Source organism: Pseudophryne corroboree (assembly GCF_028390025.1).
Source record: "Pseudophryne corroboree isolate aPseCor3 chromosome 11 unlocalized genomic scaffold, aPseCor3.hap2 SUPER_11_unloc_7, whole genome shotgun sequence".
Taxonomy (NCBI): Eukaryota; Metazoa; Chordata; class Amphibia; order Anura; family Myobatrachidae; genus Pseudophryne; species Pseudophryne corroboree.
The window spans coordinates 441900-468562 of record NW_026967483.1 but is presented as its reverse complement, the minus strand read 5'-3'; the positions used below and the strand labels follow the sequence as shown (position 1 = coordinate 468562).

The following is a 26663-nucleotide window of genomic DNA, read 5'->3' as shown; positions in this document are numbered from 1 at the left end:
TCCCCAATACACCTGCCAGCATCAGTGTGCTATCACCCCAACACCCTCAGAGCAGACCGCACCATGCACCCCCTCCCCAGTACACCCGCCAGCAGCAGCTATCACCCCCCACACCCTCAGAGCAGCCAGCACCATGCACCCCCTCCCCAGTACACCCGCCAGCATCAGCGTGCTATCACCCCCACACCCTCAGAGCTGCCAGCACCATGCACCCCCTCCCCAGTACACCCGCCAGCAGCAGCTATCACCCCCCACACCCTCAGAGCAGCCAGCACCATGCACCCCCTCCCCAGTACACCCGCCAGCAGCAGCTATCACCCCCCACACCCTCAGAGCTGCCAGCACCATGCACCCCCTCCCCAGTACACCCGCCAGCAGCAGATTGCTATCACCCCCCACACCCTCAGAGCAGCCAGCACCATGCACCCCCTCCCCAGTACACCCGCCAGCATCAGCGTGCTATCACCCCCACACCCTCAGAGCTGCCAGCACCATCAACCCCCTCCCCAGTACACCCGCCAGCAGCAGCTATCACCCCCACACCCTCAGAGCAGCCAGCACCATGCACCCCCTCCCCAGTACACCCGCCAGCAGCAGATTGCCATCACCCCCCCACACCCTCAGAGCAGCAGCATTTGCCACCTAGCCCCTTTATAGTTAAGCTGGTGGTATGTAAAAGAAATAAAACCCTAAAAAATGTATACACTGTAAAACAGGTACTTGAAATAAGACTCTTCTTAGGCAGGTCTTCTGGTAAGACACAGCATCAGACACTGAGTATAGTATACACAGGCTTGGGCCTGGTCACACAGGTACATAAGTTAAAATGAACAAATGAAAAGTAAATGTCTTAGCACTCCCCACGCTCAGTCATTGACCAGCGGCCACCATCCGCCAAGCTCCGTCACAGCCAACGTCCACAGTCCCTGGCACTATAGAAACGCAGCCTACTCGCTGGCCTCTAGCAGGCCTCAGTGCCGAGGGTGTATGGGAGATTTACACCCCTCTCCTGCTTCTGACTTCCTGCTGGCTCTGGGTGAGCTGGAAGACCCAGACTCCTATTTTTCTACTGTGAGCTGTCCGGCCAGAAACCCAGAATTCCAGATTTCTGCTGGAGGTGGAGAATGTGCAGCTCTTGTTTGCTCTCCTTGGAGGGAGTTGACCCCACAGAAATGTGGCCCATTGTGGTGACACAACAGCCCTTTCACCACAATACAGTCCAAATATGAGGCATTTGCAGGACTTGTAAATATTTCCAAACAGGCTCCTCAGTAAACCCATCATCGGGATACTTTATCACACACACACACATATATATATATATATATATATATATATATATATATATATATATACATACACATATACATATATATATATATATATATACACACATATATATATATATATATATATATATATATATATATATATATATATATATATATATATACACATACATACATACATACATACACACACACACACACACACACATACATACACACACACACACACACACACACACACACACACATACACTCTGATTCCGAGTCCCTGTGCCCAATCCAGTGGAGGATCCAGCCAGGGGAGAAGAGGGTAATCGCCCCCCACTCCTACACATGCCCCCGCACATTCGAGAAGCCGCCGCCGGGTCCTGTTACCGGTACAAGACTTCAGCCCGGCGCCCACCGCGAGAACCATCTGCGGCAGCTACCACCACAAGTCTAAGAGCAACTTGCCGGGGCAGTGTGTGACGCACTCTTCTCTGCGCCCAGCTCCCATCCCCTGGCCTCCTCCTCAGTGTCATCATGCCTCTGCTCTGCACAATGACATAAACGATCATGCGCAGTAGGCATTTGAGGGCGCCAAGACCAGAGGGACTCCTTCAGGGGCAGGCGCCATTTTCACTGCACCAGAGCGGGTCCGGCTTCCGGAGAGCTGTGATTGCCTTACCGATTGTATGAGTGTTTTGGGAAGGGGTGCTGAGGGGGGGGGGGTGAGTTTGGTGTAGGTGTTTAGGCGACACTAATAAACACCACTTGCTATAAGTGCTGCAAGCTCAGCCATGCTCTTCTGCAGCTTAAATGTGGGGAGGCCAACAAGAAAGATACACCTGTGTAACTAAGGGACACCAAGCATAAGATCGGACATTTACTAAGCAGTGATAAGAGTGGAGAAATGGGCCAGTGGAGAGGTTTCCCCATCAACCAATCAGCACTGAAGTAACATCTATAGTTTGCATACTATAAAATTATACAGAGCTGCTGATTGGTTGATGGGGCAACGTCTCCGTAAATGTCCCCCTAAGAGCTAGCACACAGGTTTGGCTTTTGTGTACGGTCTCAGCATGGTCAGGGTTCTAGATGAAGTTCTTGACTGCTTGTTGCTTATAACTGTGGCTAGTGTGGCAGGGTGGTGATAATGGGGGTCAATTTGCTATAGTTTCTAAAACAGAATTGGTGATGTTGCCCATAGCAACCAATCAGATGCTGTCTATTGTTTTCTAAAAGGCAATTGAAAAATGATACACCACATGTGATTGGTTGCTATAGGCAACATCACCAATTCTGTTTTAGAAGCTTTAGTAAAGGTACCTCTTGGTGTGCATTTAGCAAGAGTTTCAGTTACTAAAACGGGTGGCATTTGATATGCCGGCTGTCGGGACCCCAGCGCTCAGTGTACCGGAACCCAGACAGCTGGCATACCGACAACTATTCTCCCTCTTCGGGGGTCCACGACCCCCCTGGGAGAATAAATAGCGTGGCGTGCCACCGTGCCCGCAGCATGGCGAGCGCAGCGAGGGGCACTTTTGCGCTTGCCCCGCTGCTGGCGGTCGGTAACCCTGGCGTTGGGATTCCGACAGCCGGCATAACATACTACACCCACTAAAACAACTCAAGTCAATATTTAATGTGCAATAGTATCTACGCTACTGTGTACATGGAATGCCAAGAAAAAGCCATCATCATCATCAGCAGCAAAGGGTACCAGCCGGAGAACGCACATGCTCCACAATACTGCAGTAATAGTGTCTGAGGGCGAGAAAAAGAAGAGAATTTATCCGTCTAGTTCACCCTATTTGTGGTCTCCTACACGGTATTATTTTTAGGACTCATTTTGTTGGTTGCCAATGTCAGCCGTTGTGTTTTTCCTCATTTTATTATAACTATAGTGCGTGACTACGCACCTTAACCATATATATCCTTATCCATTAGGACAGAGGTTCCCAAACGCGGCCCTCAAGGCACCCAACCGTCCAGGTTTTAAATGTATCCCTGCTTGGCCACAGGTGACTTAATTAGCACCTCAGTCAATTTGATTTAACCATCTGTGCTGAGCCAGGGATATACCTAACCGCCTGGACTGTTGGGTGCCTTGAGGGCCGCGTTTGGGAACCTCTGCATTAGGAATTTATCTAACCCATTCTTAATAGTATTGACCGAGTCGCCATTACCACTCTCTCAGGCAGGGAATTCCAAACACGTATCGTCCTTACTGTGAAGAACCCTTTCCCTCTGTGTGTGAAATCTCCTCTAACCTAAGCGGGTGTCCATGCGTCCTCTGTGTTGATATGATTAAACTTAAAAAGGTTGTGTGCAAAAGGGTTATTTTTTATTTTTATTAATCCATAATTCTATTTTAAAGCAGTTTTAGGACACCTGCAAGTACTCTGCTGCTGTTGAACTACAGGTTTCAGCATGCCACGCCTTACTGTAACAAAGCAGCTGGAGAGCGTCAGGTTGCTACTGTAGACAGTTGCGGTTCTGGAATGTTTGTTGCACGCATTGTGTTTTTCCGCTTGTTGAGGATTCAGCGCAGAGCAGGAGAGGTTTGGGTCTGCAGCGGAGGACCATGTGAATGTGTGTACGTCATAGGGAATACAGATTGTTAGCTTCACTGAGGCAGGGACTAACGTGAATCATGGCCAAATAGTTTCTGTAAAAGTGCTGCGGAATGTGCGCATGCTATATAAATAACTGGTAATAAGTAAATCATTTAACTAAATGGGAGGGGCATAACTAAGTGGGAGGCGCTATGAGAAGAGGGGATAGGTCCAAATTCCTAAACCTCCCCCCTAGTAGTAAAGTCTAGATCCGCCACTGGCCCAATCCCCAAGTCCATGTGCCCAAATCCAGCCCCCCCACCGTTGTGTTAACAGTTATATCCAGTATTCTTCAGTCTCATCTTAAAGACACAGCCGCAGTACTCTTCAGCCTCGTCCTAAAGTCATAGCCATTGTTCTACATACAGTTGCATTCCAGTTATACCGGTACCCAGCCCGGTTCACAGTGCGGTTCCCAGTCTCGCCGGTAGCCAGCCCGGTTTCACGTCTTCAGCTCTCCTCCCAGATCTGCGTAACTCCAGAGAACCTATTTCATAATAACCTTGAGTACACTAACACCTACTCCTGTGACAGTGTATCCAGTTCATTCTCACCAATACATTCACCATCCTGATATCAACACCAAGTCCCTGGTGATCCAGTGGTCAGGATACGGCTTCCTCTGCCGAGGCCAGAGATTGCTCCTTACTACATCTCACTGATTCCCACAGACCAGCCAAATATACACATAACCCTCCAGTTACCCGCACGGACTTCACATACACGCCGGGTTCACAAAACTACAGTCATGACACCTTATATAGACAGGTGTGCGCCTTTCCAAATCATGTCCAATCTACTGAATTAACCACAGGTGGACTCCAATTAAGCTGGAGGAACATCTCAGGGATGATCAGTGGAAACAGGATGCACCTGAGCTCAATTTTGAGCTTCATGGCACAAGCTGTGAATACTTATGTAAATGCAATTTCTTACTTGGTTATTTTTAATAAATTCGCAAAAATCACAATTGTCATTATGGGGTATTGTGTGTGTAGAATTTTGAGGGAATAAAATTGATTTATTCCATTTTGGAATAAGGCTGTAACATAACAAAATGTGGAAAAAGTGAAGTGCTGTGAATACTTTCTGGATGCACTGTAAGCCTATATACACCTGTTTGGGTCTCAGCCTATGTACTGTGCTACCAGCTGCGCACTGGCCGCATTGTGTGCGTTTATGCATAGGCTTGTCTTTCACATGTCAGTTTAACTATAAAGAGCATTACATAAGTGTGTCACAATGCAGGTAAGTATACATACCCTTAGCGCACTGACTCCTCCTTCCAACCCTGTCCCTGTGCCAAACGGAATGATGGGAACGTTGTGTGTGTAACAGAGTGCCGCCATCTTGCTGACATGCTCCACCTCCCGCGGCCAAACCACAACATCAGGAGGCGGACAGCTGACACAGATACAGAATTCAGATGTTAGTAATAAAGGGGACAGTTACTACAGGGACCATATATCATAGATTGCATATTCAGTGTGACCAAGCATTACATAACAAGCAACCGCAACGAGAGCGGATATATAAACCAGCACACGCCGGAACAAGGTCCCCCGCCATGTGCGGTGGCTGCTGCGCTGCACGGTCAGCCAGAACGCACAAGCACAGATGGTGAACTCTCCGCCAGCTACAAACACAAACTGTAGCCCATAGGCTCCAATGGGTTACCGCCATCTTCAGGTGGTAGTAGTTGTGGGGGGCCAATATCGGGAATGCTTTAGCATTCCGGATATTGGTAAATCTGGCAGCATCACATCCCCCATCGATGCAGCAATGGAGGGATCACAGCCTGCTGCAAGCCCCCCTTACATTGCAGGTTACATACGAGTGGTTTCAGGGACATAGCTGCAAATATTGTTTGATAAATGGGCCCGTAAGTCCTTTACACAGAGCAGCTAGGAAAATGGCACACCAGTCCAGAGTTTTTGTGCAATCTAGCCGTGGCTAGTTTTTTTATTGTGCAGTATAAAACAAAACATAAAACTAAATGCTAACTGAACATAATAGATTCCCTCTCTCAGAGTGGACCTTATGCCCCTACCAAAAACACAGGCATATGCACAGTACTTACAGACAGCAAACCAGTCTCTCCCAACAAGCGTACTCATGTAGTGAGCTATGAGCCAAGCTCTGACAGAGCTTATATCAGCCACCTACAGGTGTATGCCCTAATTAGCCTGCTCTCAGGATGAAGGCCTAAAGACCCGGAGTGGGCATGGTGGATGGAGCCCTCTCTTCCATCTCCCATCCACACCCCAGGACCCATATCCGGCATTTACTAAAAGCCCAAACTCGCGTCAAGGCTGTTTAGCAAAAGACATTTCCCGGGGTTGCATGGGCCAGAAACCTGGAACAAATATACCAGTGCTTCCATCACTATATATATATATATATATATATATATATATATATATATATATATATATATATATATATATTACACACACACACTAGGTGCTTCATCGCGCCCTACGGGCGCTCTTCACACCGTCGAAAGGGGCTACGCCCCCTTAACCCCTGCACGCCTTGCCTAGGTTCAATATTTGTATGAGTATTACCTGCATTCCTAGGTTTGTTAGTGGTTAAATATTGCACGACGAAAGTGCTTCCAATGGTGAAGTAGGCGTAGCCCCTTGCGACGGCGTGAACAGTGCCTGCAGAGCACGATGTACAGAATGTAGCGGGTGCGGGGGGGACCGCGGATGAGGCAGGGAGTATGTAGATGCTGCGAGTGGACTGGGAGGTGGATGCAGGTGTGGGGCGGAGGGGGTGCGGGACCTATACCTATGTCATTTTATTTGTAACAATATATAGGACACGGATAAGGATGTATGTGATATAGACATACCCGCATGAAGAGGTAAATGGTGTCATTAGACACAGAGGGAAGTGCTGGTACAATGCGGAGCAGGGGCAGCTGTGTCCTCTCTCTACACCGTACCATCCTTCAGGTGTAGCAACACGGACATGTTGCGCACGCAAGGTCTCCATGCGGCCGCAGGTGCACCAGTCCCCTCTGCATGCGCTATGTGCGCGCCCCCCTCAGGTGCAGTAGGAGGAGGGGGCGATGGGTGGAGCTGGTACCAGGGCCAATGGGCATGGACAGCGCGGTCATGTGCTCGGTGCTGGGCTTGCGCCCTGCGCTTGCTGTGTGAGGGATAGGGAGGAGGCGGCAGAGCGGAGCATCACCGATATACCGGTAACTATGGGGGGCACCGCAGGGGGTTATGGCTCCTGTACTCCTGGTGAGGGTTTGTCAGGGAGGTATCAAGGAGCCAGTGGTATGGACCGTGTATGGGATACAGGGCGGTAGGGAGGGGATCCAGAGACGCGAGGCGGTAGGGAGGGGATACAGAAACGCAGGGCCGTAGGGAGGGGATACAGAGACGCAGAGCGGTAGGGAGGGGATACAGAGACGCAGAGCGGTAGGGAGGGGATACAGAGACGCAGAGCGGTAGGGAGGGGATACAGAGATGCAGAGCGGTAGGGAGGGGATACAGAGATGCAGAGCGGTAGGGAGGTGATACAGAAACGCAGAGCGGTAGGGAGGGGATACAGAGACACAGGGCGGTAGGGAGGGGATATAGAGACACAGAGCGGTAGGGAGGGGATACAGAGACGCAGAGCGGTAGGGAGGGGATACTGAGACGCAGGGCGGTAGGGAGGGGATACAGAGACGCAGAGCGGTAGGGAGGGGATACAGAGAGACAGGGCGGTAGGGAGGGGAAAGTGAGACGCAGAGCGGTAGGGAGGGGATACAGAGACGCAGGGCGGTAGGGAGGGCACACAGACGCAGGGCGGTAGGGAGGGGATAGAGAGACGCAGGGCGGCAGGGAGGGCACACAGACGCAGGGCGGTAGGGAGGGGATAGAGAGACGCAGGGCGGCAGGGAGGGGATAGAGAGACGCAGGGCGGTAGGGAGGGGATAGAGAGAAGCGGGGTGGTAGGGAGGGGATACAGAGGCGTAGGGAGGAGGGGATACAGAGACGTGGGACGGTAGGGAGGGGATAGAGAGACGCAGGGCGGTAGGGAGGGGATAGAGAGACGCGGGGCGGTAGGGAGGGGATACAGAGATGCAGGGTGTTGGGGAGGGGATACAGAGACGCGGGGCAGCAGGTAGAGGATACAGAGAGGCGGGGCGGCTGGGAGGGGATAGAGACACGCAGGGTGGCAGGGAGGGGATAGAGAGACGTAGGGCGGCAGGGAGGGGATAGAGAGACGCAGGGCGGTAGGGAGGGGATAGAGAGACGTGGGCGGTAGGGAGGGGATAGAGAGACGCGGGGCGGTAGGGAGGGGATAGAGACGCAGGGTGGCAGGGAGGGGATAGAGAGACGCGGGCGGTAGGGAGGGGATAGAGAGACGTGGGCAGTAGGGAGGGGATAGAGAGACGCGGGCGGTAGGGAGGGGTTAGAGAGACGCGGGGTGGTAGGGTGGGGATTCAGAGGCGTAGGGAGGAGGGAATACAGACAGACGCGGGCGGTAGGGAGGAGATACAGAGACGCGTGGCGGTAGAGAGGGGATAGAGAGATTTGGGGCGGTAGGGAGGGGATACAGAGATGCAGGGTGTTAGGGAGGGGATACAGAGACGCGGGGCAGCAGGAAGATACAGAGAGGCGGGCGGCTGGGAGGGGATAGAGAGACGCGGGGCGGTAGTGTCAAAGTCAGAAAAATATCACGCTACACACTGCCATATTTGCACCTCATGCGAGTGCCTGTTGCACGTTCATGAGCCCTGCCGTGCGTGCGCATACTCGCTGTTGCGTGCACCCGCGGGCGCACAGTGTGCGCATTTACGGTAAAGTTTATGTGCGTCTGGCGGGCGACTCGTTCGTAACATATTTTAACTATATAATGTATTTTGTAGATTATGGTCCCTTTGATAGAATCTGAAAGTTTAGTTAAGGTAGCATGTTCATAGACAGAGAGATCCCTCTTTGTTTGATACGAAGGGTCAGACAAGGATTATACAGTGGTGTTTAGTATCCATCGGAAGAGTATTTAATTAGCAATATTCCGGTGTTGGTTTGAAGCAGATTAATCGCTCGTGCGAATAGTTATGGACATAAGAAGTTTATGTACTTTTACTATTATTTGCACTTACTTATCCATGCGGCGGGAAACCTAGTTTCCCACCCACCTGAGCAGTTGGAAATAGTCACAGCCCACCTGTATGAATCAACCTATGACCTTTTGTTATAATGCGAAGACGAATTCCTGTGTCCAATGAACAATGAGATTGTAGGGACCATTGAATTGTATTGTGTGTGGGGCATAAATAGACAAGCCGATCATATCCAGCTCTCACTCTTCAACGGTTCTCATTGCTGATAATCGGGAGCTGGATGTCCAGAGGCGCATGCGATTGTTTCCCTTGTGCGTAAGTTTTCTCCGCAATCATATTGTCTTTATTGGTATTGTGGGCCATATTTCTCTCTCTCTCTCTCTCTCTCTCTCTCTCTCTTCCTCTCATTTTCCCTTAAACGTACTTGTATTGTATTGTATTTCCTGTGTAGTTATCTGGTTAGTTAGTCTATGTTATATTGGTAGTGTATGACTTGTATTGTATTATTCTTTTGCAAGTATAACATTCATATAAGGCGTTAGACCCTAAGCCCGGTATTTGTGTATTTCTTATAGTGTTAAGTATTCTCAGAGTGTCGGAGACGCTCGAACAGCTTTAAGTTAATAAGGTTACATTGTGTTGCATCTACACCCCACCATTACACTAAGGTTTTTCTGTATAATACATTGCTCATGGTTTACATGTAAAGGTTTAACATTGTGAGCGTCTGCGCCGCTGGTGATCTCCTCGTGGTCCCGAGCGTCCGCTACGCTATAGCGAACCATAACGTTAGTCGGCAGCCAATAGCGGGCCTGCCTGTGATCTCTTGGCCGTGAGCGAACGTAACGCGTGAGCGTCTCGACTACGGCTAAGCGATTGTTACGCAACGTGCGTACCCTTACGGTACTCCAGACGTCAATAGCGTACAGTGTTCTTAGGCCTCTTAAAGGGTTTTAAGTAAGATAAATATTTAGCTTTAGCAATTGGCGGCTCGTCCGTCCTTCACATATCTATACTAGGTAATTTCAGCAGACATTATCCATCAGCAAAGGGCGGGAGATCATATTCCTCGTAGTGCTGTCTGGATAAGCGTCTGCTTCGCTTAGTAAAGGGTGCTGAGGGAATCCGGAACAGGAGGTAAGAACAAAACGCTAGTGTCTTTTAAAACTTTATTTTCTGTCTTGCGTACGTACATACGCATATCTGCATTTCTTTTTATTCGTGATTTTCATATATCACTCTCCTGTTTGCCATTTTATAATTGATAAACGTGCTAAGAGAGATTTGTCGCTATTTCATAGTTAAAGTATAAAAGTAATACATTAAGGGATAAATTGCAAAGCACGCACGCAGCTCTACCTAAAGATACAAGGAGAGATTGGTGTGGTGTTCGGTAGATGATCGAGGATCATCTACATTGATAAACGTGTAAAATTGTGTTACGGTGGATATTTGCTTTGTGTACACGTGTCTCTAACAAAGGGTGAGACTCGCGTACGCAACTCAAAGGCCGACGCACGCAGCGTATATTACGCAACGGAGCGTCCGGGTACGCCCACGTAACTCAAATCACACGCTAGTGTTATTGTAACAGGCGAAAAGGTGGCAACGCGATAAATAGCGCAAATCTATTTTAGTGTCCGAAATTTAGACTAACAGATCCTTCTCCAAATTTACAACACATCTGGTCTAAAGGAAAGAAAATTTCTGCGCAGAAATAGAAATAGAAACAAAAGTGTACATGTGGTGAGTGAGTGTTTGCATATATAAGTTTATACAATTTTTTGAGGTTGAACCACAAGAAGTCGAGTTCTCGCAGGGTACATACATGTAAGTGACGTGCATGGTGGCAAGGGAGGCATCCCTTGTTAAACATAAAAATCTGAGCATTAGAGTATAGCAGACCAGGAGGTCTATTGTAGCACAGACCAGGAGGTCCGGAATTGACCAGGAGGTCCAGGTACAGCAGACAAGGAAGTCCGCTATAAAAATTAAAGAGCACAACCCAGGGGGTTGGTGCAGAACCCATATAGGCCATTAAAGCTCATGCTGAAGGAATTCGCAGCCGCAATTTTCGATTCCACTGGTCACTCTGCACATAAGATTAGTTGCTTATGTGCAGACTGATTGTACCGCACGTAATTGTGTGCATTAGTTAATCTGACCAGTACCATTTGTGTACGAAACGGGTCATAAACACTATTTGTACATTCTGACGTGATTTGTGTAATTTTTTATTTTCTAAAGGGAAGTTCGCTGGTCACTCAGGAATTATCCAACAACCAACAGTTACTGGAAAGGGTTAATGCTCTGCGGATCACACTCACATGTTCCAGTAAACAAAGGTTCATAGGGGCCCTGGGTCGAGTACGCCAGCACTAGGGCAGTTGTGTAGGTCGTATTGGTCGGCGTGGGCGAGTGAGTGGGGTACTCGGTAAACCGCCACCGTCAGCCTATCTTGAACATTTTGGTTTTTGTAAGGGTTCGCTGAAGACCCTGATTGAAGGTCAGAGGTGGTGAAAGCAACACCTACAGGTATGGGGGCCAATTGTTCAGGTAGGGGGCGATCAACCTCGGTTCGGGTTGATTCAGTAAACCGACCAATCGGGTCGGCAAGGTACGTAATGTGTGAAAAATACGGTTCACACACAGAGGTTTTATGTGATGAATGGGAGAGAATGACGGTACATGACGGGGAGAAGTTCCCAAGAGTAGGCAGCTTTAGCCCAGAAGTGTTACAAAATCTAAGGAGGAGGATATGTCTCATTAAATCAACAAAGAGACGAATCAAACATTATGATTATTTGCAGTTATGGCAACAGGAGGGTGAAATACAGAGAGGATTGGCTCAGGCGGCGGGATCTAATCCTATCAGGAAACTGATAGCCACGGCCCCGCCGCCACCATACATATCAGGAGAGAAATTGGTTGCGGAGAATGACGCATTAGGGTGTAACAAACAAACACTTAGCAACTGTGTAAATGTTAATAAGTTAACCAATGCAAGTATTAACCCGTGCAAGTTGTACCCTGTTTTGAACTTTCCCCAGGAGTGTGATCAAGAGGACGAATCGGCAACAATATCGACGCTCTCTCTAGCAGCCACCATATCAGAAACAATAGTAGGCACGGCCCAACCCTTAAGATTAGTAACAAAGGCCCCTAGCGGAGGGACAGGTGAGGTCGTATCTACGGGTAAGTACGGCACCATACACTATGCTGAAACCATTTCACCACAGGCTGTAGAATCTACACAGAATGATGTTGCTATACTAAATCCTGTTAGGGTAATAGCAGTGCCAAATGGGAAAACTGACACGTCAGGAGTCACTCCTGTTAGGAACATTGCCATGTACAGCCCATTTTCCCGAATGGAATTAAGAACCATAGTGTCTGAATTCCCTGACCCTAGGAAAGACTTAGTTGCTAGCCAGAAATACATCAGAGACCTAGGGAACACTTTAGAGCCCAATAACAAAGACTGGCAGGTATTGCTGAGGGCTTGTTTACCCTCCAATGTCGACTCGGCTCAATTTTTAGCTGACTGTGGATTGGATCAGGATGTACCTCTTACAGATGTGTACAACAAAGACAATGTAAAAAGGATAAGTTTACAGTTAAAGGAGTATTTTCCAGCTGTAGTTAAATGGAACAAGATTTTCTCCATTAAACAAAAAGAGTCAGAAACTGCTGCAGAATATTTTTACAGGGCATTACTAGATATGGCAAAATACACAGGCATAGAGGACATTAAAACAAACATAAACCATCGAGAAGTAGCAGTATCTGTACTAATGGATGGTTTAAAAGAGGCATTAAAGACAAGGGTACAGACCACGCAACCATGTTGGCGAGGTCTGTCGGTGGCTACTTTGAGAGAGGCAGCTGTGGATCACGATCGGAATATCACCAGACACAGGGAATTACAAGGTGATAAGTTAATGGCCGTAAGTATACAGGCCCTGACCCCACAAGGCAGCCTTTGTATAAATCACCAAACCCTGTGGGTAAGTCGAATGTGGTAACCTGTTATTCCTGTCATAGAGAGGGACACTTTGCACGAGACTGTAAATCGAGAAACATACAAAAGTCTTATCAACCCCCTAGACAACGACACGACACACGACATTGGGAGCAGGGTCCGCAGAAACGGAGTTATGAGCCACATGCAGGGGAAACAAAAAGATACCCCCCGAACAGAGACTGGCAAGCCTCTGGTAGTTCCCATTTAACCCCTTCACAAGTAGTTGCTGCCAGCGGGATTCAGGGAGGTCACCATACCCAATAGGGGTGTGGCCATACCTGTAATCTGCAGCCAGTAAAATTGATTGCAAGTCTTGGAAGTGAACCCGAAATTGCAATTAATGTAGCTGGTAAATCATTAAACTTTCTTGTAGATACGGGGGCGGCCAAATCAGTGATAAATTCGACAGTGGGCATGAGAACCACTGGTAAGACAATTCCAGCCATGGGAGTAACGGGAGTAGTCCAGCATTACCCTGTTAGCAAACCAGCCGAGATTACAATAGGGCCTTTACATACCAAGCATTCCTTTTTGCTGGCTGCATCGGCACCGACAAATCTCCTGGGAAGAGACTTATTGTGTAAAATGGGGTGCGTCATTTATTGTACTCCTGAAGGTGTATTCTTGGACATACCTGAGAATCACGCTCAGGAAGTGCGAGACATGTTAGACTCCCCATCAAAATTAATGTCACATACCATTATGACAAATAGGACTCCATCCCAAGTAGAAGAAATGACATCCCAAATACCAGAGTCACTGTGGACAAAAGATGGACAAGACACTGGATTAATGGCAAACGTAGCTCCAGTAGTTGTGCAAGTAAAAGATGGTAGGATAGCTCCAAAAATCCCACAATACCCTCTGAAGCCAGAGGTGGAGTTAGGAGTATACCCAGTAATAGAGCGCTTGCTACAACAGGGCATTCTGGTAAGAACATCCAGCACAGCCAATAGTCCCATCTTCCCTGTTAAAAAGAGTGGGGGGAGGGGTTACAGGCTAGTGCAGGATCTAAGGGGGATTAACAAAATAGTTGAGAGTCAGTTCCCCGTAGTGCCAAATCCAGCTGTCATCCTTATGCAAATCCCTCCCACTGCGAAATTTTTCACTGTTATTGACCTCTGCTCCGATTTCTTTTCGGTACCTCTGCACCCTGACAGCCAATATTTGTTTGCATTTACATACAGAGGAGTCCAATACACATGGACTCGATTACCACAAGGTTTCATAGACAGTCCAAGCATATTTTCCCAGGCTTTGCATGATTGTTTACAGTCTTTCCAACCAGAGAGTGGATCAGTATTGATACAGTATGTGGATGATTTACTACTGTGTTCAGATTCATTGGAAGCGTCCCTGAAAGATACGAAACAGCTCCTGTTTCATCTTTCAGACACAGGACACAAGGTTTCCAAAGACAAGTTGCAATTATGCCAAACTAAAGTAAAATATTTGGGACACTGTCTAACACAAGGACTGAGACACCTGACCGCTGATAGAATTCAAGCAATTAGAGACATGACTCTGCCACAAACCCAGCAACAGATCAGAACGTTTTTAGGAATGTGGGGGTATTGCCGTAACTGGATCCCAGGGTTTTCCATTCTAGCATTACCTTTGCAGGAGATGGTCTCGTCAAACAAACCTGATCGGATTTCGCATACAGACGAATCCGAGATGGCATTTGAGAGACTTAAACAGTGCCTAACGCAGGCACCAGCATTAGGTATGCCAGACTATGGGAAACCCTTTGAGCTGTACGGAACAGAAAGTGCTGGTTGCGCGGCAGGCGTCCTAACCCAAAAGCACGGTGATGCCAGCAGGCCGGTAGCTTACTACAGCGCTCAGCTAGATACGGTAGCGCGATCCCTCCCCACATGCTTGAAGCGTTGCTGCGATAGCATTGCTAGTAACGAAAAGCGAAGATGTAGTGCTAGGTCACAACCTCACAATTCATACACCACATGCAGTGTCAGCCTTGCTAAATTCTGCCCAAACCAGACACGTCTCATCAGCGCGGTTTACAAGATGGGAATTGGCACTAATGGCCCCCGTAAACATCACCATAAGGAGATGCAGTGCATTAAATCCTGCAACTTATCTCCCAGGTGTACCTGGACAGGCACAAAGGGTGGAGGATGAGAGTGGTGGGGAAGGAGGATTTAATACAAAGGAGGACACACATGATTGTATGGAATATTTGACCCAAAATTTTACCGCAAGGCCTGACATCAGTGACAACCCACTGGAAGATGTAGATCTTACCTTCTACACGGATGGTAGTTGTCACAGACAGTCGGACTCGGGAGACTTGTGTACTGGATACGCAGTCGTAGATGACCAAGGCACCATAGAAGCAGAACCGCTAGGCCCACCTCACTCAGCCCAGGTTGCTGAACTGGTCGCCCTAACCAGAGCATGTGAATTGGCTAAGGGCAAATCAGCCAATATCTACACCGACTCTAGATACGCATTCGGGGTAGTCCATGATTTCGGAGCCCTATGGCGCCTCAGAAATTTCATGACGGCAGCTGGTACACTGGTAGCGCATGCAGCTCACATCAAAAGGCTTCTAACAGCGATACAGGAACCCGACAGAGTGGCTGTTATCAAGTGTAAAGCACACACATATAGCCAGGACCCAGTATCACTTGGTAACAGCCGAGCAGATGAAGCTGCTAAGTTAGCAGCCGGTACCCCCACACAGACAGACACCACACAATTGATGGTATTCAATACCATCAACACACAGAAGTTGTGTGAGATGCAAAATTTGTGTTCCACACAGGAAAAGGCAGTCTGGAAGGCAAAAGGATATGGCCAGGAGTCCTCAGGACTCTGGACAGATGGACAGGGTAAACCAGTGGCCCCCAGAGCATATCTTCCATGTTTAGCTGAGGCAGCACACGGGCCGACTCATCTGGGCAAGGAGGGAATGTGTAAGTTGGTAAGAGCATATTGGTGCGCCCCAGGATTTTCATCTCATGCAGGTAAAAGAGCAATGTCATGCCTTACCTGTTTGAGAAAGAATATCGGAAAGGCAATACCAACAGAACCATCGCATATCCCACCTACAGGCGGCCCTTTCCAGGTAATACAGATTGACTTTATACAATTACCCCCTTGTCGAAATTTGAAATATGTACTTGTTTGTATAGATGTGTTCTCAAATTGGGTCGAAGCATTTCCTGCGGCCACAAATACCGCTATGTTCACTGCTAAGAAAATTGTGCAGGAATTTGTGTGTAGATATGGTATCCCTAGAATAATTGAAAGTGATAGGGGTACCCATTTTACAGGTGATGTCTTCCAAGGAATGTGTAAGTTGATGGGAAGCTGCACACTCCGTACCGTCCACAGGCGAGTGCGAAGGTGGAAAGAGTGAACAGCACTATTAAAAATAAACTGAGCAAAGTTATGGCAGAGACAGGATTGACATGGCCAGAAGCTTTACCCATTGTACTATACAGCATCAGAACCACTCCCAGGTCCCCTCTTAATCTGTCTCCCTTTGAAATCTTGTTTGGTCGACAACCGCATGTTATGATTAACCCTCAGGATGATTTGAAGTGTAACAATGAAGTGACTGTAAAATACTTGATTAACATGAGTAAACAGCTAAGGAATCAAAATGATAATTTGAAGTTGGTGATTCCTGATTTACCAGATAGTAATTGTCATGACATTGAACCTGGGGATTATGTAATGATACGGAATTTTCTACGCTCAGGTTGCCTTATTGACAGATGGGAAGGACCATACCAAGTCTTATTGATTAGCACGACAGCATTGAAGGTGGCCGAGAGAGAGACTTGGGTTCATTCGCCCCATTGTAAGAAGGTTGCTGATCCAGAGAGGTCCCGTGATAAGGAACAGACGGTAGAGGAAGTTGTATCACTGGAGTGTCTGTTCCAGGAGGACTGAGGCGGCACCCGAGCATTGAAAATCACAAGATCAAAAGCAGTTGTCGATTCCCTGTTCCCTTTTATTGTTTTTCTCCACTTCCCATCCCCTCTCCCTCAACTTTTTTTTTTCCCCCTTCTCATTCTTCTTCGTTTCCTCCTATAAGATGGACTTTCCCCAAGAGACTGTGATCCGGATTTTCCTGTTGACCATGATGTTGACCAGAGCAGTCTGTTCAGGCGAGAGTACCATGGAGGTCGAGAAAGGTTCTGGAATGGGTTCTGATGACAAAGATGGAGGCGTAGTTTTCCAAGAACAACTTAACCAACAAGTAAAGGCGAGTATCAGAAAACGATCCGATAGCATTGACAATAGAAGGAATTGTGAAGGATTGTTAGCTGAAGAAAACTGTATCTGTAGGCTCTGTGACAATGTAGTTGAGGATGGGTGCATCAAGAAATGCCAATCCAGTTTTAATATCCACATGGACCGGCACCCCTTGAGTGACTATCACTCCCTAGTGGGTAGTGTGTTAAATCAAACAGATTGTTGGGTATGCTCTCAAGTACCTCAAGGTCATAGCAAATCAGGACTAGTACCATTTCCTTTAACGATAGGGGAGGTACTTGAGCTAAAGGGTGGGAGACTGGTGGACAGGAGGTTTAATATCTCCAGTCCTCCTAGTTTGAAGCTCCACCAATATCATGTGGATAGATCCCTAATATGTTTTAACATTTCCAATCCCCGAAAGCCGGGAAATTGGGAAGTGTCATGGAGTAACCAAACCATGACCTTTTCATATAGAGCAGATAGAATGCCGACAGATACAGAGCTTATACGCCACATAGCCAGTAGAGAAAAATCTTTCCGGTATAGGTATACCCTAGGAAGTAGGATTACGAGAGTTGGAGAGGTATCACCAGGATACTGTGCACACATCGTACAAACTGATACGTGTACCAGACAGATGGGAGAATTAGGGTTAGGAGATTTCACATGGAAGATGTGTAATATGGTTATGTCCTACTCCGTCCCATATGTTCTCCCCGATGATGCATATTTCATATGCGGGAGGAAGGCGTATAAGTGGCTTGCCCCAAACTCTGAAGGATTGTGTTATATTGGAAAAGTACTGCCTGAGGTAATGACTGTATCACATACTAAAATGAAAGATATTCACCGCAGTGCCCAAGCTCCTTATACTCACACCCATTACGAGCACGTAGTTAAACGGCACCTGATAGAAAGAACAGAGCATCCGGCCTCTGACATGATCCATGAATCCACCGGGATTCAGGTTCTACTCGCGTTAGACATCACTCGCACCGCCAGAGGAGTGTTGAATTATAAATACATATCTGCGCTCGCAAATTTGTTAGACAATATCACAGAAATGTATGATGACACTTTTAGGTATACTGGAAGAGAGCTTCAAGCTTATAAAACAGAACTGGTTCAGCATAGAATGGTTCTCAATTATCTCACGGCAGTGACAGGTGGATATTGTGTCACAGTGGCAACGCAGTACGGCGTGAAATGCTGCACATATATAACGAATAGTACCGAGGATCCGGTCGAGGTCATAGACCAAAAGATGGACGATATTCTCCAATTAAAGTGGGAATTTCGCAGGAGACACAATCTCACCCTTGCTGCTGTGGGTAATGAGCTGACTGGTTGGGTGTCATGGTTGAACCCGCGAAATTGGTTCTCTGGTTTAGGAGAATGGGCTCAAGGAGTCATAATGGATGTAGGGAAGTTTCTCCTATGTATCTTAGGTGTTGTCATAACGATTGGCTTGATATTTAGATGCGGTCAGGCTTTAATGAAGTGCAAACGTAGTACCAGGGTAATGAGTCTAAGGAGTGAGGAAATTGTAATTCCAATGGATTTGATTTATGACCCAACTGTAGAAACAATGATGTGATGAAAATGCGATTATACGGTCCGTTTCTTTCACCTGTTTTTCCGGTTTTTCCAAGGTAAAAAGACCCACTTTTGACGAGGAATTTGATGACCCTGTATACAGACAACTGATGGATTAAAGAAGAAGTTTTGACAACCTTATACACAGATATTTGATGAACTATGCCATAGACCCCCAGTTTCCCTAGAAATTTTAAAATTACGCTAGCCCAACACTTTTGTAAGTCTATGGACATTGACAAAGCTTTTTGCCCACACCTTTTGGCAAAAGCCCAAAGAAGACTGCATTCAACAGACACCGAACAAGACGTCAACCGACAAATGTTCATTAACCTGACATAGAATACCACTGCATTTACCATAATTGTGTCTTATCTTCATCTCTACAACCTTCAGGTAATTACACACATAGTCGATAGGGAATACCCGCACAGATATCAGCAATCACATATTCCCCCATTCATGTATCATCAACTAAAATGTGCTCCCCCATTTTGTTACAACCACAGCCAAAAAGAGCTCGGTAAAGTTTGACAGCCCATCCACAGACCCGTACCACGGGATAAGAAGGAATTCGAATGTATACTTCGCAACACCTCGAAGCTTGATTTAAAACACGTACGGCACGATGATACATGAACCCCCCCCAAACATGGATTCATACACACATGCTTCTGCTATCTCAATAGGTCATACCCTTTTCCTACCTTCTCCTCTCCTCCCCTACCCAATCATAGAAATGTATTTACACTTGACATATATTTTTCTCTTTTTGAAATGTTTTAGGAAGTGGCAGTTATTGTTGACTGCCAAAGGGTGGACTGTCAAAGTCAGAAAAATATCACGCTACACACTGCCATATTTGCACCTCATGCGAGTGCCTGTTGCACGTTCATGAGCCCTGCCGTGCGTGCGCATACTCGCTGTTGCGTGCACCCGCGGGCGCACAGTGTGCGCATTTACGGTAAAGTTTATGTGCGTCTGGCGGGCGACTCGTTCGTAACATATTTTAACTATATAATGTATTTTGTAGATTATGGTCCCTTTGATAGAATCTGAAAGTTTAGTTAAGGTAGCATGTTCATAGACAGAGAGATCCCTCTTTGTTTGATACGAAGGGTCAGACAAGGATTATACAGTGGTGTTTAGTATCCATCGGAAGAGTATTTAATTAGCAATATTCCGGTGTTGGTTTGAAGCAGATTAATCGCTCGTGCGAATAGTTATGGACATAAGACGTTTATGTACTTTTACTATTATTTGCACTTACTTATCCATGCGGCGGGAAACCTAGTTTCCCACCCACCTGAGCAGTTGGAAATAGTCACAGCCCACCTGTATGAATCAACCTATGACCTTTTGTTATAATGCGAAGACGAATTCCTGTGTCCAATGAACAATGAGATTGTAGGGACCATTGAATTGTATTGTGTGTGGGGCATAAATAGACAAGCCGATCATATCCAGCTCTCACTCTTCAACGGTTCTCATTGCTGATAATCAGGAGCTGGATATCCAGAGGCGCATGCGATTGTTTCCCTTGTGCGTAAGTTTTCTCCGCAATCATATTGTCTTTATTGGTATTGTGGGCCATATCTCTCTCTCTCTCTCTTCTCCTCTTTCTCTCATTTTCCCTTAAACGTACTTGTATTGTATTGTATTTCCTGTGTAGTTATCTGGTTAGTTAGTCTATGTTATATTGGTAGTGTATGACTTGTATTGTATTATTCTTTTGCAAGTATAACATTCATATAAGGCGTTAGACCCTAAGCCTGGTATTTGTGTATTTCTTATAGTGTTAAGTATTCTCAGAGTGTCGGAGACGCTCGAACAGCTTTAAGTTAATAAGGTTACATTGTGTTGCATCTACACCCCACCATTACACTAAGGTTTTTCTGTATAATACATTGTTCATGGTTTACATGTAAAGGTTTAACATTGTGAGCGTCTGCGCCGCTGGTGATCTCCTCGTGGTCCCGAGCGTCCGCTACGCTATAGCGAACCATAACGTTAGTCGGCAGCCAATAGCGGGCCTGCCTGTGATCTCTTGGCCGTGAGCGAACGTAACGCGTGAGCGTCTTGACTACGGCTAAGCGATTGTTACGCAACGTGCGTACCCTTACGGTACTCCAGACGTCAATAGCGTACAGTGTTCTTAGGCCTCTTAAAGGGTTTTAAGTAAGATAAATATTTAGCTTTATCAGTAGGGAGGGGATACAGAGAGGCGGGCGGCTGGGAGGGAATAGAGAGACGCGGGGCGGTAGGGAGGGGATATAGAGACGCGGGGCGGTAGGGAGGGGATAGAGAGACGTGGGGGGGTAAGGAGGGGATAAAGAGACGAGGGGGGGTAGGGAGGGGATTTAGAGACGCGGGTCGGCAGGGAGGGTCCCCAGTGAGGAAGCTGATGAAGAGAGAGAGAGGGGGGGGGGGGGGGGGGGGGGGGAGTAGTGGAGAGGGTGGACACCATTAGCGGAGACATTTGCAAAGTGGTGACCACACATAGAATCAGTGGGTAGGATGGCCGGAGGGACTCACCGTTGGGGCTGTGGGCGGCTGCTGCAGGCTGGTAAACAGTACAGTGTTCAGAGGCAGTCTGTGCTACTATTACACACATTCCTCCCCTGCTCGTGCTGCGCGGTGGATGAAAGGGGCGTGGCCTAATGAAAAGGGGGCGTGGCCTCGCGGGTATGTTCTTTCTCGCTCCGGGGGTGTTTCCAGCTAGCATGTAGATGCTGGCAGCCCCCGGAGACTGGAGTGTGTGGCGGCTCTTCTCTGTGACAGGAGGCGAGTGCTGCAGGAGATGACGTCACTGCAGCACTCACCTCCTGTCACAGCAGGAAAGCGGACAGCTGGATGTGTGCGGAGGAGGCGGCGGGTCTGTGTATGCAGGGCAGGGAGGGCTATGAAAGCCTTCTCCTGCGCCACCCGTCCCTCCTAATGTGTATGCCGGGGGCGGCATCAGCCGTTGTTGTTGGCCCGGCGCCGCGGCCGGGGAGTCAGAGCTGCTGATGGGTGGGGGGAGGGGAGAGAGAGAGAGATGGACAGGCAGCAGGAGCAGAGACTTACTGACTCCGCCCACCGCTGTGACTCCACCCAGCGTTACGGCCAGGCACAGAGTCACAGATGTAGCCAAATATATAGGAGATATATATATATATATATATATATATATACACATATATATATATATATATATATATATATATATATATATATATATATCTCCACAGAATATCCTGCACTCTCATCAGTTCATAGAGATAAATAGGCGGGTGCTCCCAATGACCTTGTCAGGTCACAAATATACCGCATCTACCACCCGTGTGGTGGGTGCACTCTCGCAGAAATCAATCACTTTGAAGATCTTGATGTGTCAAACAGTTTATTCAGGTTAATCAGGTTCAATAACGTTGCCTTTAACATTCGACGTTTCGGTCCTATTATAGTACCTTTATCAAGACTGGCAATTCAGAGCATCTACATGATCAAAAAGATATATACAATATGTATAAAATCAGACTAAAGCAGTGGTTTCCAAACTTTTTTGAATCACGGTGCCCTAGAATATCAGAATTTTTTTCACGGCACCCCTAGGCCAAAAATGTCTTATTGAGAACTGTAGAAAGAAATATTACATTAAGTAGATCGGGTTTATAGGTCATCCTTAGGGTCAGTTGTGTGCTGAGGGACAAGATTTGCTTCTGTTTGGCCCCATATGTTATGACTGGCAGCCACCAGCACTGATTTTGCCTATTATATTGACCATGAATAATTTGAATTGGTCCTGGACCACCAACCCAGGGCACCCCTGCAAGTGTCCCAAGGCACCCCAGGGAGCCACGGCACACAGTTTGGGAACCTCTGGACTAAAGGTATCAGATCATACCCACACCACCACCACCAGTGCCTCCCAGGCCCTTATAGCAGAAAATAGTGACATCAAGTTAATTAATTAATAGAATCATACTCTATATGGAAAGAAGGATAAAGATCAGCATACTCCAAATCTACTCCCACAGGACAAGCATAGCACCTCACTCTAGAGCAGGGGTGGGCAATTATTTCAGCTGAGGGGCCACTTGACACTTTCCTGTCAGTTTTCGAGGGCCGCACACAAAATATCAGCTCCCCATGTGCCAAGAATATAGGGACGTGGCTTCATGGGGAAGGGGTGTGGCCAAAAAATAATACAGATTCATTTTAGGCTGCACAATAGTCTCCATTATTCAAATTACGCCACACAGTAGCACCACTTACACACATTACTCCAGGTAGAGCCCCTGTCACACATTACAGCAGGTAGAGTCCCCTTTTTACACATTAACATTTTATTTGGGATAATCATTGCACAGCAAGCAAATTATCCAGTGTCTTATGGCCCCTGGGGAAAGGTGTGACACAGTGACAGAACACGGGGGTGGGGTGACACAGTGACAGAACGCGGGGGTGGGACACGGTGATGGAACACAGGGTATGACACAGTGACAGAACACGGGGGTGTGTGACAGTGACAGAACACGGGGGGGGGGGTGACACAGTGACAGAACACGGGGGGGGGGGGGTGACACAGTGACAGAACACGGGGGGGGGGAGTGACACAGTGACAGAACACGGGGGGGGGAGTGACACAGTGACAGAACACGGGGGGGGGTGACACAGTGACAGAACACGGGGGGGGGGGTGACACAGTGACAGAACGCTGGGGTGGGACACGGTGATGGAACACAGGGTATGACACAGTGACAGAACACGGGGGTGTGTGACACAGTGACAGAACACGGGGGGGGGGTGACAGTGACAGAACACGGGGGGGGTGACAGTGACAGAACATGGGGGGGTGACACAGTGACAGAACACGGGGGGGGTGACACAGTGACAGAACACGGGGGGGGTGACACAGTGACAGAACACGGGGGGGGTGACACAGTGACAGAACACGGGGGGGGTTTGACACAGTGACAGAACATGGGGGGGTGACAGTGACAGAACACGGGGGGGGGGGGGGTGACACAGTGACAGAACACGGGGGGGTTGACACAGTGACAGAACACGGGGGGGTTGACACAGTGACAGAACACGGGGGGGGTGACAGTGACAGAACACGGGGGGGGTGACACAGTGACAGAACACGGGGGGGGTGGCACAGTGACAGAACACGGGGGGGGTGACAGTGACAGAACACGGGGGGGGGGGTGACACAGTGACAGAACACGGGGGGTGACACAGTGACAGAACATGGGAGGTGACACGGTAACAACACAGTGGGGTGACTTAGTGACAGAACACAAGGGTGACACAGTGACAGAACACGGGGGGGGGGGGGGATGACACCGTGACAGAACATGGGGGGGCTGACTCTGGCAGAACACGGGGGTGACACAGTAACAGAACGTGGGGGGGGGGTCACAGTGACAGAACATGGGGGTGACAGGACACGGCGACAGAACACGGGAGGTGACACGGTAACAACACGGGGGGGTGACTTAGTGACAGAACATGGGGGGTGACACGGTTAAAGAATCCAGGGGAGGGGGGGGTTGGGGGGTGGTACAGCAAGCATTAAAGATCTCCCCCTAACCTAAATACAGCCACAGAGAGGGACACATAGCACGTGATTGTAAAACAAAACAAAGGCAAAATTCATATCAATCCCCTAGACAACGACCTGACACGAGACATTGGGATCAAGGACCGAAAGGGTGGAGCTATGAGCCACATGCAGGGGAAACAAAAAGGTATCCCCCAAGAAGAGACTGGCAAATCTCTGATAGCTCCCATCTACCCCCACCACAAGTAATTGCTGCCAGCGCGATTCAGGGAGGTCACCATACCCAATAGGGGTGTGGCCACACCTGTAATCTGCAGCCAGTGAAATTGATTGCAAGTCTTGGAAGTGAACCCGAGATCACAATTGATGTAGCTGGTAAATCATTAAAATTCCTTGTAGATACGGGGGCGGCCAAATCAGTGATAAATTCGACAGTGGGCATGAGAACCACTGGTAAAACAATTCCAGCCATGGGAGTAACGGGAGTAGTACAACACTACCCTGTTAGCAAACCAGCAGAGATTACAATAGGGCCTTTGCATACCAAGCATTCCTTTTTGCTGGCTGCATCGGCACCGACTAATCTCCTGGAAGAGATTTATTGTGTAAAATGGGGTGGGTCATTTATTGTACTCCTGAAGGTGTATTCTTAGACATACCTGAGAATCACGCTCAGGAAGTGCGAGACATGCTAGACTCCCCATCAAAATTAATGTCACAGACCGTTATGATAAATAGGAGTTCATCCCAGGTAGAAGAAATGACATCCCAAATACCAGAGTCACTTTGGACTAAAGATGGACAGGACACTGGATTAATGGCAAACGTAGCCCCAGTAGTTGTACAAGTAAAAGATGGTAGGATAGCTCCAAAAATCCCACAATACCCTCTGAAGCCAGAGGTGGAGTTAGGAGTATACCCCGTAATAGAGCGCTTGCTACAACAGGGCATTCTGGTAAGAACATCCAGCACTGCCAATAGTCCCATCTTCCCTGTGAAAAAGAGTGGGGGGAGGGGTTACAGGCTAGTGCAGGATCTAAGGGGGATTAATAAAATAGTTGAGTCAGTTCCCCGTAGTGCCGAATCCAGCTGTCATCCTTATGCAAATCCCTCCCACTGCAAAATTTTTCACTGTTATTGACCTCTGCTCCGCCTTCTTCTCTGTACCTCTGCACCCTGACAGCCAATATTTGTTTGCATTCACATACAGAGGAGTCCAATATACATGGACTCGATTACCACAAGGTTTCATAGACAGCCCAAGTATATTTTCACAGGCTTTGCATGATTGTTTACAGTCTTTCCAACCAGAGAGTGGATCAGTATTGATCCAATATGTGGATGATTTACTACTATGTTCAGATTCACTGGAAGCGTCCCTGAAAGATACGAAACAGCTCCTGTTTCATCTTTCAGACACAGGACACAAGGTTTCCAAAGACAAGTTGCAATTATGCCAGACTAAAGTAAAATATTTGGGACACTGTCTGACACAAGGACTGAGACACCTGACCGCTGATAGAATTCAAGCAATTCGAGACATGACTCTGTCACAAACCCAGCAACAGATCAGAACATTTTTAGGAATGTGTGGGTATTGCCGTAACTGGATCCCAGGTTTTTCCATTCTAGCATTACCTTTGCAGGAGATGGTCTCATCAAACAAACCTGATCGGATTTCGCATACAGACGAATCCGAGGTGGCATTTGAGAGACTTAAACAGTGCCTAACGCAGGCACCAGCATTAGGTATGCCAGACTATGGGAAACCCTTTGAGCTGTACGAAACAGAAAGTGCTGGTTGCGCGGCAGGCGTCCTAACCCAAAAGCACGGTGATGCCAGCAGGCCGGTAGCATACTACAGCGCTCAGCTAGATACGGTAGCGCGATCCCTCCCCACATGCTTGCGAAGTGTTGCAGCGGTAGCATTGCTAGTTACAAAAAGCGAAGATGTAGTGCTAGGACACAACCTCACAATCCATACACCGCATGCAGTGTCAGCCCTGCTGAATTCTGCCCAAACCAGGCACGTCTCATCAGCGCGGTTTACAAGATGGGAATTGGCATTAATGGCCCCCGTAAACATCACCATAAAGAGATGCAGTGCATTAAATCCTGCAACGTATCTCCCAGGTGTGCCTGGACAGGCACAAAGGGTGGAGGATGAGAGTGATGGGGAAGGAGGATTTAATACAGGAGATGACATGCATGATTGTATGGAGTATTTGACCCAAAATTTTACGGCAAGGCCTGACATCAGTGACAACCCACTGGAAGATGTAGATCTTACTTTCTACACTGATGG

General features: G+C 47.8%; 1 protein-coding gene across 1 annotated transcript in view; it reads right to left on the bottom strand.

The window, feature by feature from the left end:
• LOC134982205 (probable D-lactate dehydrogenase, mitochondrial) overlaps positions 1-26663 on the bottom strand; it is a gene marked incomplete at its 3' end in the record, with an annotated part of 169614 nt that overhangs the window by 5768 nt on the left and 137183 nt on the right. Inside the window, exon 4 of the mRNA XM_063948706.1 lies at positions 5149-5290. Within this exon, the coding sequence (XP_063804776.1) occupies positions 5149-5290 (142 nt within the window). The remainder of the gene's footprint in view (positions 1-5148; positions 5291-26663) is intronic.